The sequence below is a fragment of the Sinocyclocheilus anshuiensis genome, unplaced genomic scaffold (genome assembly GCF_001515605.1).
Source record: "Sinocyclocheilus anshuiensis isolate Anshui unplaced genomic scaffold, SAMN03320099.WGS_v1.1 scaffold1449, whole genome shotgun sequence".
Taxonomy (NCBI): domain Eukaryota; kingdom Metazoa; phylum Chordata; class Actinopteri; order Cypriniformes; family Cyprinidae; genus Sinocyclocheilus; species Sinocyclocheilus anshuiensis.
The window spans coordinates 388,765-401,734 of record NW_015549696.1 but is presented as its reverse complement, the minus strand read 5'-3'; the positions used below and the strand labels follow the sequence as shown (position 1 = coordinate 401,734).

At 40.3% G+C, this 12,970-nt stretch overlaps 1 protein-coding gene across 3 annotated transcripts in view; it reads left to right on the top strand.

Moving 5' to 3' along the window:
• The window catches only part of LOC107660479 (Golgi to ER traffic protein 4 homolog), an 18,404-nt gene extending 6,704 nt beyond the window's left edge, over positions 1 to 11,700 (top strand). For all 3 annotated transcript variants that reach the window (XM_016449788.1, XM_016449787.1, XM_016449789.1), the window contains 4 exons: positions 7,779 to 7,919; positions 9,012 to 9,087; positions 9,414 to 9,486; positions 10,897 to 11,700. In XM_016449788.1, the coding sequence (XP_016305274.1) occupies positions 7,779 to 7,919; positions 9,012 to 9,087; positions 9,414 to 9,486; positions 10,897 to 10,985 (379 nt within the window). In that variant the 3' untranslated portion in view covers positions 10,986 to 11,700. The remainder of the gene's footprint in view (positions 1 to 7,778; positions 7,920 to 9,011; positions 9,088 to 9,413; positions 9,487 to 10,896) is intronic.
• Positions 11,701 to 12,970: the final 1,270 nt, after the last annotated feature.

The window sequence follows — 12,970 nt, the reverse complement described above, 5'->3', positions numbered from 1 at the left end:
ATAAAAAACACCACATAGACAAATAAACAACATAAAAAACTTGATTTTCACTACAGGGGGACTTTAAACACTGATTGATCTGCGCCGCACCTCTTCTAGTCGAACACACCGGCTAGTGCTGCAGGCTTAAGGCCAAAGTATACTTCGGCCGTCCGCGTCCACATTACGTCATTTTCGTTGCAGGCTTAAGGCCAAAGTATACTTCGGCCATCCGCATCCACATTATGTCATTTTCGTCATCAGGAGGGCTCGCGGACAGCCGTGCACCCCGTCCGCATGCACGCAATTTTCTGAGACCGCGCAGACGGTCCGCGTACAACAGCGCATGCGCGAGGTGAAAGTTGAGACAGAGCGCAAGTCAAACTGCGCCTGTGTTGAGCTTGTCCGTCTGCACTCATCCGCGGTTGAGTATACTTTGAAAGCTGTGCGGACACGGCTGAGCGCGGAACGGAACGCGGAAAGTGAAGTATACCTGGGCCTTTATTGGCTCACTGACGCTGATGAGATTAACCTCTTAGGTATCGAAATTTGGTACCGAACGACGAGACGTTTTTCGATACTCGATGGTATTGAGGCAATTCGGTCAGTGCCTAAAAAGTATCGAACTCAATACCCAGCCCTACATGTGGCATTCATGTTTATTTCACTCTTAAAACTAGTAGTAAAGAGATAGGGATGATCACGCTCACTTATCCTCCGTGCTGCCGTTTGAACTAAGGCGCCTGCCTATTACTATAAAAGTTTCGGTACGAATACGTGTACCGTTACACCCCTAAATAAACTTTGTTCCCTGAGGGAACGAGATATTACATCAGTTGCTGAAGCTATGTAAAACACCTTTCTCCAAAAATACAGAAGCCCTGTTGATTAACTTTTCACAATTAATTGAAATCGAAACGAAATCGCGATTAAATCGTTCGGTTTAGTGCGATTATGAAATTGTGAAAGCTGTTATGCGCAGCTTGTTGGTGAGGTATGGCTTTGTGACCAGTAGTAAATGTTTTATCAGTAAATGATTGAGCTGCTTATAACATGCATTTTAAAAAGCAACATCTTTCCAAACATGAGAAGCATTTATGAACCTCTTGTCCAAAAGACGATATTTAATAACATTTTTACTCCAGACTCACTTCATAACGTCAGTCGAGTGTTTAAAATAAAATCATTGTTGTTTGTTTGTATTTAACGCCATGCCAGCTTCTATGGCTTTTTTCATGCATTGAATGAAGTTCAATCTTCTGTTTATTCAGCTACCACTATATGGGATTTCCTGGAACTACGTGCATTACCTTTTTTCTGCTGGGCATGTTTGGAGTTTCAGGCCTTCTGGCCTTTGGATGGAGATTTACTACTGATCACAGAACCGTGTTTCACTGACAAGCTGTGCTTGACAAAAATGTAGCCTTTGCCGAATCGCGATTATAGTTTAAAGGGGTCATATGATGCTGCTAAAAAGTTGGATTTGAGACTTTAGTCTTTGCAACTTTACAGATCTTCTTTATGCACCAAGAGCTTGTAACACTCCAAAGAGAAAGGAAAAATTGAAATCGCATCATATGACCCCTTTAATTTCGATTAATCGTACAGCTCTAACTTCAGTGTAAAACACTGGCCAATGGCGTTCAAGTGCGCGTAATTGATGGAGGGCTTTCTGCATGTATAAAGTGGTGCTGTTCACCAATTTCTCAGAATCTTTTCACTGAAGGCAAAGAGGCATAGCACATCTTAGAAGGTTGTACGCAATGTCTCATTTCCTCATCTTGTGAAAAATGAGGTTACGCAACCTGAGATTTTCCCTTTCAATCACTTGACACTGCATCAATATAACTGACTCTCTGGGGAACAGTGTCTAATCACACCATGTTGTAGTACAGAGCTGGCCTGGCCTGGCCCGGATCAAGAGTGGAGCCGTTGAGAGAAAACCAAGTATAGGTCTCTACAGGACAGTAAATGGAGTTACCAGATCGGTGGGCGATGCCAAAACGGAGGTGCGTTTTCGACCACGTTACCTAATTTGCTCACGTGAATATTAGAAGCTTATTAGTGTGTTATGTGTAAGCCAGGTTAAAGAGATGGGTCTAGACAGAGGTAACCTAAAGCACCTGCATATTAACTACTTGCTTCACTGAAGCCAGAGCAAGTAGTAGCGCTGTATTGAAAGGAAGTGCTTTCATTTCAATTGATGTGCCATGCTTTCTTTACATCTGTCCAGATGCCGAAAGCTGGTCTGCCATTGCACTACACACCTGAACCCATGCTTGGAGACATCTGTTAGGATTTTCTTTCATTTGGAAATCTGGAACATGTCCATGTCTTTTTGATAAAAGCTGTGCACTGTCCATGGTGCCAGAGCGCTGAGGTAACAGTTTGGCACTATAGAGTGCATGTGTAGCAGCCCTAGCGGTAGTTGACGCTGCTGCCATCAGCCCCAGAGCTCTCTGAAAAATCTTGAGGATAAGAACGATCCCCATTTCATCAAAAAATTGAGTATTAGGGGCTTTCGCAGCAGTGGTATTTCATAGTTCCTAATGGTGGAAGTTCCCACTTTTGGCGTGCTTGCACCACAGAAACTGGGAACAAATTTGGCTCTAGGAATGCATTTGGGAGAGGGCCTAACCCCGCATAATAGGAACTACAAGTGATGTAAGTGTACGTTTGTAAGGTCCACACAATTGGCCCAAGGAAGGTATCCAATGGTGGCTGAAGGTTTCTTGCGTGTTTTTGCGGTCTTTTCAGCACGCAAAATTATTAAATTTAGGTTAAATGCAAATATGACTCCATTTTATTATGACCTAGCATTCGGGTGCTCATGTCGCTCAAAGATATCGCTTCGGCCGTTAGCGTACCTTACGGTCTCGTCAGTCTTGGTTATTAGACAATTGGTAATTGACTAATACTTTAGACGGCCGCTTCTATGCTTACTCATTTAGATGCCATTCTTCTAACGATGTAGCAAGTACATCGGGTGTTATGAGAAGTGTTCCCGGTTCCGGTTGACCTAATAAATGCAGCCTAAAAATCCTTTAACGGATTTGAATATTAGAAGCTTATTAGTGTGTTATGTGTAAGCCAGGTTAAAGAGATGGGTCTAGACAGAGGTAACCTAAAGCACCTGCATATTAACTACTTGCTTCACTGAAGCCAGAGCAAGTAGTAGCGCTGTATTGAAAGGAAGTGCTTTCATTTCAATTGATGTGCCATGCTTTCTTTACATCTGTCCAGATGCCGAAAGCTGGTCTGCCATTGCACTACACACCTGAACCCATGCTTGGAGACATCTGTTAGGATTTTCTTTCATTTGGAAATCTGGAACATGTCCATGTCTTTTTGATAAAAGCTGTGCACTGTCCATGGTGCCAGAGCGCTGAGGTAACAGTTTGGCACTATAGAGTGCATGTGTAGCAGCCCTAGCGGTAGTTGACGCTGCTGCCATCAGCCCCAGAGCTCTCTGAAAAATCTTGAGGATAAGAACGATCCCCATTTCATCAAAAAATTGAGTATTAGGGGCTTTCGCAGCAGTGGTATTTCATAGTTCCTAATGGTGGAAGTTCCCACTTTTGGCGTGCTTGCACCACAGAAACTGGGAACAAATTTGGCTCTAGGAATGCATTTGGGAGAGGGCCTAACCCCGCATAATAGGAACTACAAGTGATGTAAGTGTACGTTTGTAAGGTCCACACAATTGGCCCAAGGAAGGTATCCAATGGTGGCTGAAGGTTTCTTGCGTGTTTTTGCGGTCTTTTCAGCACGCAAAATTCTTAAATTTAGGTTAAATGCAAATATGACTCCATTTTATTATGACCTAGCATTCGGGTGCTCATGTCGCTCAAAGATATCGCTTCGGCCGTTAGCGTACCTTACGGTCTCGTCAGTCTTGGTTATTAGACAATTGGTAATTGACTAATACTTTAGACGGCCGCTTCTATGCTTACTCATTCTAAAAGTACTTTTATTTAGCCCCCATAGATGTGTACACACTTGAATAAAGCAACATTATTTCTAGTCAGAGGTCACCAGCTTCTTTGGCAATGAATGTTTGTGGCTTACCCTCCTTGTGAAGGGTGTCAATGATTGTCTTCTGGACAACTGTCAGATCAGCAGTCTTCCCCATGATTGTGTAGCCTAGTGAACCAAACTGAGAGACCATTTTGAAGGCTCAGGAAACCTTTGCAGGTGTTTTGAGTTGATTAGCTGATTGGCATGTCACCATATTCTAATTTGTTGAGATAGTGAATTGGTGGATTTTTGTTAAATGTGAGCCAAAATCATCACAATTAAAAGAACCAAAGACTTAAACTACTTCAGTCTGTGTGCATTGAATTTATTTAATACATGAGTTTCACAATTTGAGTTGAATTACTGAAATAAATGAACTTTTCCACAACATTCTAATTTATTGAGATGCACCTGTATGTATTATGACAATTACATAGCCAATTCAGAGATATCAAATCATATCAATACAAAACATCAAATTCTCAAAGATAAATCTAATAGTAAAAAATGCATACCTGACTTTAGAAAAATACATAGTATGGAGTGTAGAGACACACACCACACTACGGGCTTCTGGCTACAGAATCGCACCTGAGCTTCTTGCAACATTTCCTTAAATACCTCCGTCAAACCAAGCATTCTCCAAAATGGAGACAGGAACTAACAATTTGAATTTGTATTGATCAAGCCGAATTAACACCTTTTGGAGACCAATGGTAATTTGCATGAAAAGTACTGGGAAAATGACACACCCTCTACAGTGAGCAAAATATCTCCAAACTCTTAGAATTCGTATTACCTTTTAGCCTAACCTTTAATGGTTAGTTGACTGTTGGGGGGAAGTCCTACCTTTTAGTCTACTTCTTGTAAGATTGAGACCATTGTACCATACGCACAGAGACATTTCAAATGATACCAAACATTACTGTAAATATCACGTAGAATATTATATTATACTAGTGACCATTCTGGGTGAGCTGAGTGGAGGGAGGATGGGTAAGGGGAAGGAAGGGGATGAAAATGAACTAATGCATATGTGAGGGAGGCGTTTTCCCACATATTCTCTCAGTGAGATGTGGAAACAGATGTCTGTATGTTAATACACTGTGTATGTATTGTCCGTCTCAGGAGATCAAAGTGTCTGAGGTTCTAACCTTATACGTTGATTTAGGGCTGCACATTGAAATAAAACCAAAATCATGGTTTTGCGTAATACAATTATGAAATGGCAAAGACTGCAATGTTTAATTAAATAAATATATGCACTGCATGTTTCACAGTAATGAAATTTGAAGTAAACATGATACTCCATATGTTGTTCTCCACTGTACAGAACTGTACAGGAGTTTTTTCTGCTCTTAAATGGCATCGCTGTTGGCAGGCTTATGTCAGTTCCTACTGGCGGTTCAAATGCAACCAAGAAAATGGCCCTGGGGAACATTTTAGCCTTGGTGGCTAGTTCCTATAACTAAGTTCCTATAACTATCTGGTGCGAAAGCTCCTATTGTCTTTGAGTTCTCCACTATAATATGCGCTTGCATAGTCAGGGAGTTCAACTCTATGACTAAAATGGAAATGTGTTGGCTGGGTTCCAACACGTTTTTCGGCATATTGACTTTTAACCCAAAAGACTGCATACAATTGAGCAGCAGAGTATTGTGCTCACATAAGACTTCACTGGGACATTAATAAGCAGTGATTGAGAGAATTCAAAACACAAACTCTGCTCATTTTCAAAAGGGAGAGAGCAGCATTTACACACTTTGTGAATGTGTTTGGGTATAGACACAGCTTGAATGCAAGGTCAGTGTATTTGGTACATTGTTCCTTCGAATTCCCTCATCTGTGATGAGGAACCATTGGGACATGAAAATAAGCAACCTTCAGGTCCACTTTAATAAATGGATGAACATACAAAGACGAAGAGCATGAGGGGCTAAGCTTTCTCTCTTCAGTAAAAAGTGGCACATAGCGTTAGACTCTTTGCGCAGCAGCTCAACCACAACCAAGTTCTTCCACAGCCTTGGAAAGTACACAAAAATTCTCGACTTCAGACTCGAGAGGGACTCATCCGATTCACTCTTCCACCACACTTGACTATTCTTCCTCCTCAGAGGCAGCCAGTGACATGGCTTCATCCCCATTGGCTTTAGGGGAGGGGCGAATGTCAGCTCGTGCAAACAGTACGGGCGAGGATGTAGGTTCAGGTGAGTGCAAGACATGCAGGAGTTGGCATGAGATTGTTGCCGAAAAGCTCTTCTGCTGCTGCTTCCATGGCAAAGAAGTAGGAGACAGGGGAGCACAAGAAGCAGAGTCATCCTCTAAAATGAAGGCAACCCTAAAGCGCAGCATCCTGAGACTCATGTCTTTGCAGTGAGGACAGTCAGTGTCACTGAGAGAGGCTTCAGTGTGGGCATAGCCCAGGCAGAACACGCAGCTCTCATGCCCATTGGACAGCTTGAGGGGACCCTTACACAAAGGGTCCGTTTGAAGCAACGTGCCTTTGGGAGCAATTTGCTTTTTTAGATAGGAAATAATGCTCTAATCTTTTCTTGGTAGGCATGCAGCGGGTGTCGATTTGCTATGTTGTCAGCTGCAGAGGTGCTTCTCAATGACGGGATCTTAGTCTTTGGGCTTCTTCTTCAGACTGAGTAAAATTGTTAGGCACACTTGAACACCATTGGCCAGAGTTTACACTGGGTGCTTCTCAAACGGAAGGCTGCATCCTACCGAGGCTGTGTCCTTCCTAGTTCAGTCCTTCGGAGGCTTGTAGGCTAGAGTCCTTCTTGGCATTGAACGCTAGAAGTATATAAAGTGTATAAAAGTATACATCCCATGCATTCTTCAAATTCAGCTGAATGAAGGAGGCAAAACGAAGACTGCCTTCTAAGGACCGATCCCAATTGGCACACTAAACCCTCGCGGTCTTCCTCTGAGTCCGCACTTTCATGACGTAATGCCGCTTTGACTGTCGGGTAGAAGTCTGCTGCGGAGCTCGCACCAGTGCGGGCTTGGCAGAAGTGCGGATCGAGGGCACATAACGGCCGTAAAGGGGGCGCTCGCGAGCACCCTTCAGAACACTAAAATGACAAATGGGACACCCTAAGGCAGGGATCCTCAAATCTGGCCTACGAGATCCACTTTCCTGCAGAGTTTAGCTCTAACCCTAATCAAACACACCTGAGCATGCTAATCAATGTCTTCGGGATCATTAGAAAATCACAGGTAGGTGACTTTGATCAGGGTTGGAGCTAAACTCTGCAGCGCATTGGCCCTCCTGGGCAAGATTTGAGGAACCCTGCCCTAAGGTCTCGTGGACTTAATGGACACACGCACGCGGGAGTGAACATGAAGTCTTCCATTTGGGACAGGGCCTAAGGATCCTTCCGATTGAGATGGCCTTCAGCGACATTTGATGACGTGGCAGGCTGGCAGCTGAGATATGCAGCATTCGTAGGATGCAGCCTTCCATTTGAGATGCACCCACAGTGTTTTCTAAGCTACTGACACAATGTGAAGTGAAGCGAAAATGAAAGGAAACAACTTAAGTTTGGATCTGTTTCACACAAGCTATCATATAAATAGCATTCAGAAGAATTGTAAAATAGTGCAGAAGTCGTATGGACTGCTTTTATGATGTATGAATTTTTTTTTATTCCTGCTTTTATAAAATGGGTTAAAGTGCAGTGATTTAAACTAATATCGTCACATTCAGTAAATTTGTTGAATGCTTATTTTTTTTATGATTGGTATACATCTCCAGTATCTTTTCTTGACTGCAGGTTCCTTTGTTTAAAAAATAAGACAAGCGCATTGGTGGTGTTCACCACATACACACAGAAGCACCCGTCTATAGAGAAGGGTCCTCCGTATGTGCAGCCTCTGCTGAACTTCCTGTGGTTCCTCCTGCTGGCTGTGGACGGGTGAGATACTGTCAGCATCAGGCCCTTTCTCTCTATTATAGAGCATTCCGTTTTATATTCTCAGCTCAGTCTCTCGAGGTCCACTTTCTTGTTCCAACCTTGATCAAACTTATCTGCCGGTAACTTTCTAGTAGTGCTGGGCAGTATGACCAAAAATTAACGGACCCCTTTCAAACAGTGTCGCGTTCCGAACGTTGTTTAAGCGACATACACCGGTATTGCTGTATTTTAAAAATTCATATCCTAACAAAAATAAACACTGGTATTCGGTATGAACCGCTATACCGCCCAGCACTACTTTCTAGTAATCCTGAAGACCTTGATTAGCTTGTTTAGGTGTTTAATTAGGACTGGAGCTAAACTATGCAAGAAAATGGACCTAGAGTTGAGAACCCCTGATCTATATTCTAAAATTCTGAGACAAAATTCTACAAATATTCACTTTGACAGTCTGAGTGGGCATTTTCTGGTCTGCTGCTCTGTTTTTATGCAGGAGTAAGAATAGTGCCATTTGATATCCGTGTGACTGAGTTATTTTAGTCTTACTAACAGCCGTGTTGCAGGTTCTTGGCCTTTTCTTTTTCTTTTGTAATGTGAGAAAAAACAATGGTGTGATCTTATGATCTGGTGACCTGATTTAAGAAACCATATCCCATGACTGATTCCTCTAGACTTTCTCCCCACTACTTTTCACTTACGCCTTTTCCCCAGCTTTTAAAATTTGATGTTTCTCCCCTTCTCTTCACTTCTGGTGCCTCTTAGCATCCTTTACTGTGGAAACGCAACAGACCAGAGCTCTTCATTCTCCAGTCCTAGAGGGCCATTGTCCTGCTGAGTGTATCTCTAACTCTAATCAAGCATATGTGAACAAGCTGTTAAAGATGTTTAGAATTACTTGTAAATTACAGACACATGGGTTTCATTGGAGTGTTTCTAAAGTCTTCCAGACACTGTTCATCTAGGACTGGAGTTGAAGGTATGCGCTAGACTAAGTAACTTTATCTGACATTTTGAATCATCCATCAGTGTTTAAGCAAATGATGGAACAAAACGGTTAACACAACCTCTGGATGATTGTGGTTTTATTTCAAGTGGGAAGTTGACAGTCTTCACAGTGTTATGCGAGCAGTATCAGCCATCACTGAAGAGAGACCCTATGTACAATGAGGTGAGTTAGTAATAGTAATGCTCTTAAACATATCACAAACATCCTTTTTTTCTTTCTCAGTACCTAGAGATAAAAGGGTTCTGCTTTTGACCTAATAAGCTGTCTGCACAGTAGATTACAAAAGAGTTTGACGTTGCCTTGATGCTAAGCTAATGTAATAAGGATACAGTTACATAAAACAAATACACACAGTAAAACATGTTAAAGGTTGCAGGCATCATTCAGAGAGATTCACTTTCACTGTTATAATGTGGCATGGATTTGATATGAGATAAGACTTTTGGACTTTGTGTTTAACATGCAATATGTTCTTCTCTTGACCTCAGTATCTGGATAGAATAGGACAACTGTTTTTTGGAGTGCCACCTAATCAGTCGTCATCATATGGCGGTTTGCTAGGTAAGAAACATTGCTACCTCTGTGTGAATACTGGTCATGACATGAATGAATGACAGTCAGTGATGCACATCACCAAGGCTTGGCGCTACACCAAATTGTTCAAAATTGAACAAAACACCACAGGTTTCATATTGCTCATTATCTCCACATTTTGAATTAATAACTCAAATGAATAATGAATAATAAAACTACTATACGTATATCCAAAATTACAGTACAGTACACTTACACTTAAGCTGCATGTACTGTATAGCAAATTATATAGCAAACTGCTTGTTATATCATTGAAAAATGTAAGCTATATGGTTGTCCAGCGATATATTAAGTTATACAGTAAATCCTACTTTATCTGCATGCATACAGTATAGTCATGTAATGCAATATGTATGATATAGCAAATCTAATATCATTGCAAAATATAAATGTATTATTGCAGGTGTGTGTGTGTGTAATTATTTATATCCAACTTTATCCACATACATAATGTACTGATGTAGGGCGATATAAAGTATGCTATATATACAATAATCTCACCTGCTTAAATATTTGAATCGTCGCAAAATGTAAGCTACATTATTATCCAGCTTTAATCTGCTATGACTATAACGCGTGAAGATAAGATATTATAAACTTTACCATGATTTTCTGTAAAGCTGCTTTAAAACAAATGTTTATTGTGAAAAGTGGTATACATTTGGGGGAAAAAATGAAATTTGAAATAGAAAACTATGGATACTTATTTCTGCCTTGGAATAAAAAGGTGCGTGTGACTTCTCTCGCAATAAACGTTTTCTTTTCTTTTTTCTGAATTGCAAAGAAAAAAAAGTCAGAATTGCGAGATTAAAAAGTCAGTTTTCTTTCTTTTTTTTTATTCCATGGTGGAATAATAAAATGGGTCAAACCATTTTTTTGTACTTGTGTTTTTGTTCAGCATAATACACAGTACGGTTTAATCTAATGATTTGTTGTGAAGAATTAAAAAATCTGCTATGACTATAACGCGTGAAGATAAGATATTATAAACTTTACCATGATTTTCTGTAAAGCTGCTTTAAAACAAATGTTTATTGTGAAAAGTGGTATACATTTGGGGGAAAAAATGAAATTTGAAATAGAAAACTATGGATACTTATTTCTGCCTTGGAATAAAAAGGTGCGTGTGACTTCTCTCACAATAAACGTTTTCTTTTCTTTTTTCTGAATTGCAAAGAAAAAAAAGTCAGAATTGCGAGATTAAAAAGTCAGGTTTCTTTCTTTTTTTTTTTATTCCATGGTGGAATAATAAAATGGGTCAAACCATTTTTCTGTACTTGTGTTTTTGTTCAGCATAATACACAGCACGGTTTAATCTAATGATTTGTTGTGAAGAATTAAAAAAAATAAGATTCTGATTTGATTTCTTTGTAATAGGAAACCTATTGAATAGTCTAATGGGCTCAGGCGAGGAGGAAGAGGGTGAGGAAGCTCAGGAGGACAGCAGCCCCATAGAGCTGGACTGAAGCATCTGACCGGTGGCTCGCTGGTCCCCAACATCATAAACCAGCCCCATACCAAACCATACACTGACGTGAACAATGACCAATGACACATCCGTTTGGGCGCTCGTTTTCAATAACTAACTCTTTCCTGTTATTGTTGGACTTTGTTCTGTGTATAGTTTTTAAAGAATGAAGGTGCAACAATATCAAACTTCCCAGACTGTTGAACAAAATTCGTAAAAAAAAGAGCACTAACCGACGCACTTCAGATGTAATTGTGATGCCCTCCATTTGTAGTTCTACTGAGCTGTTGGTGTCAGGGACCCTCGTTTGTGAGAGGGACTTTCCTGTCCTGCCACTGAAGGTGGTGGTCGCTCAATGTATTAATAAAAGTAATTAAATTGCTCTTAACTTATACTCCATTCTAATATACTTTGATAAATTCTACAGTATGATAGCTCAATCAAAACAAGGCTTGGTTTTGTGTGTCTACACAGCTAGATCTTACCAGGGATATTTCGGTATCCTTGACAGGACATTTCACCACTTCTGTTACATTGTATGTGTGAGAATGAGAAAAGCACAGATCGTACAAATGTGCGCGAGCGGGTGGATGAATGCATGTTCGTGTTGATCGGAGTGTGAATGTGCCGTTATAAATGTCTCAGTCACCAGGGGGCCACTTCATTCTCTGCTGAGGTGTGATTGAACATAATAAAACAATAGAAAATGGATGTAACAAATTGATATGTCCTGTTTGTCTTCATTGCTGTAGATCTTAAACTCAACATGAAGTTACAAGTGCTGCTAGTTACAACTTTTTGGGGGGTTGTACAGCAGTATTGGTTAATGTCAACCAAATAGCTATTTGGACGTTTTGGAAAACTGTTGTGAGGCTAACACGTAATATTTAATACGTGTTGGGGGTAATGCATTACAAGTAACACAAGTTACGTAATCGGATTACCTTTTTTCAAGTAACTAGTAAAATAATGCATTACTTTTTAATTTGCAAGAAAATCGGGAGTAAGTGCAGACCTTTGCTCCTGACCTTCCATGATCCATTTCAACTATACGAATCAGCAAAAATGACTAGCTAAACATCACATTCGTGTTTTATTGCTGAAGTAAGAGTGTTGAACTTTCTTTTCCTTTGTCATGTTTCTTCTGCAATCCAGAAAGGCAGCACAGCTGAAAGGTTTGTACAGACATGAATTTACATTTCCTTCAGTCTGAAGCTTATTCATTTCACTTTTTGTGTGAAAGGGTTTTTACATTTGCCAAAAATATAACAAGCAAGCCCATCTCAGATAAGGAAAAGTAACGCAAAAGTAACATGACACATTATTTTCCATAAAAAGTAATGCAATTAGTTACTTCTTAGGGAGTAACACAATATTGTAATGCTTTACTTTTAAAAGTAACTTTCCTTAACCCTGGTTAATACACCAATGCAATGGCAATAATACCTGCAGGGATTCATTTTGTAGGCCAACACAAAAGTTATCGTCACCCTGGTCCCCTCAGCAAAAACCCAACAGAATTTTAACATTGGCTTTTGGATTATGGCATTAAATAAGCTCTGTGACCAACACAAGTTTATGATTCTTAACCACCTGAGACCCTGCATCCTCGTATGAGGACATAATATTTTAGTGAATTTCTCTGAGACTATACATGCCACAGTTTGAAGTCTGGATGTCCTGTACAGAGCACATTCAGGGCTTTTCAGAGATACTAAATGTTTGGATGTTTCACTATGACCACTCCCTCTTCTTGGTCTTCAAAAACGTCTGGTATTAATTTAGTGACACTCTTATGGAAATATGATAATATTTTGTAATTATCATTTAAATCTGACTCATTTTTAAACTGTGTCATAAATCAACATCTCAGGAAAATGTTATGAGGTTTCAAATCAAAATATGACTTGATTTCATACATGTCCTCATATGAGGACTAAAAGCATGTTTATTACGCATTTTGGGAGACACAACAATGAATAG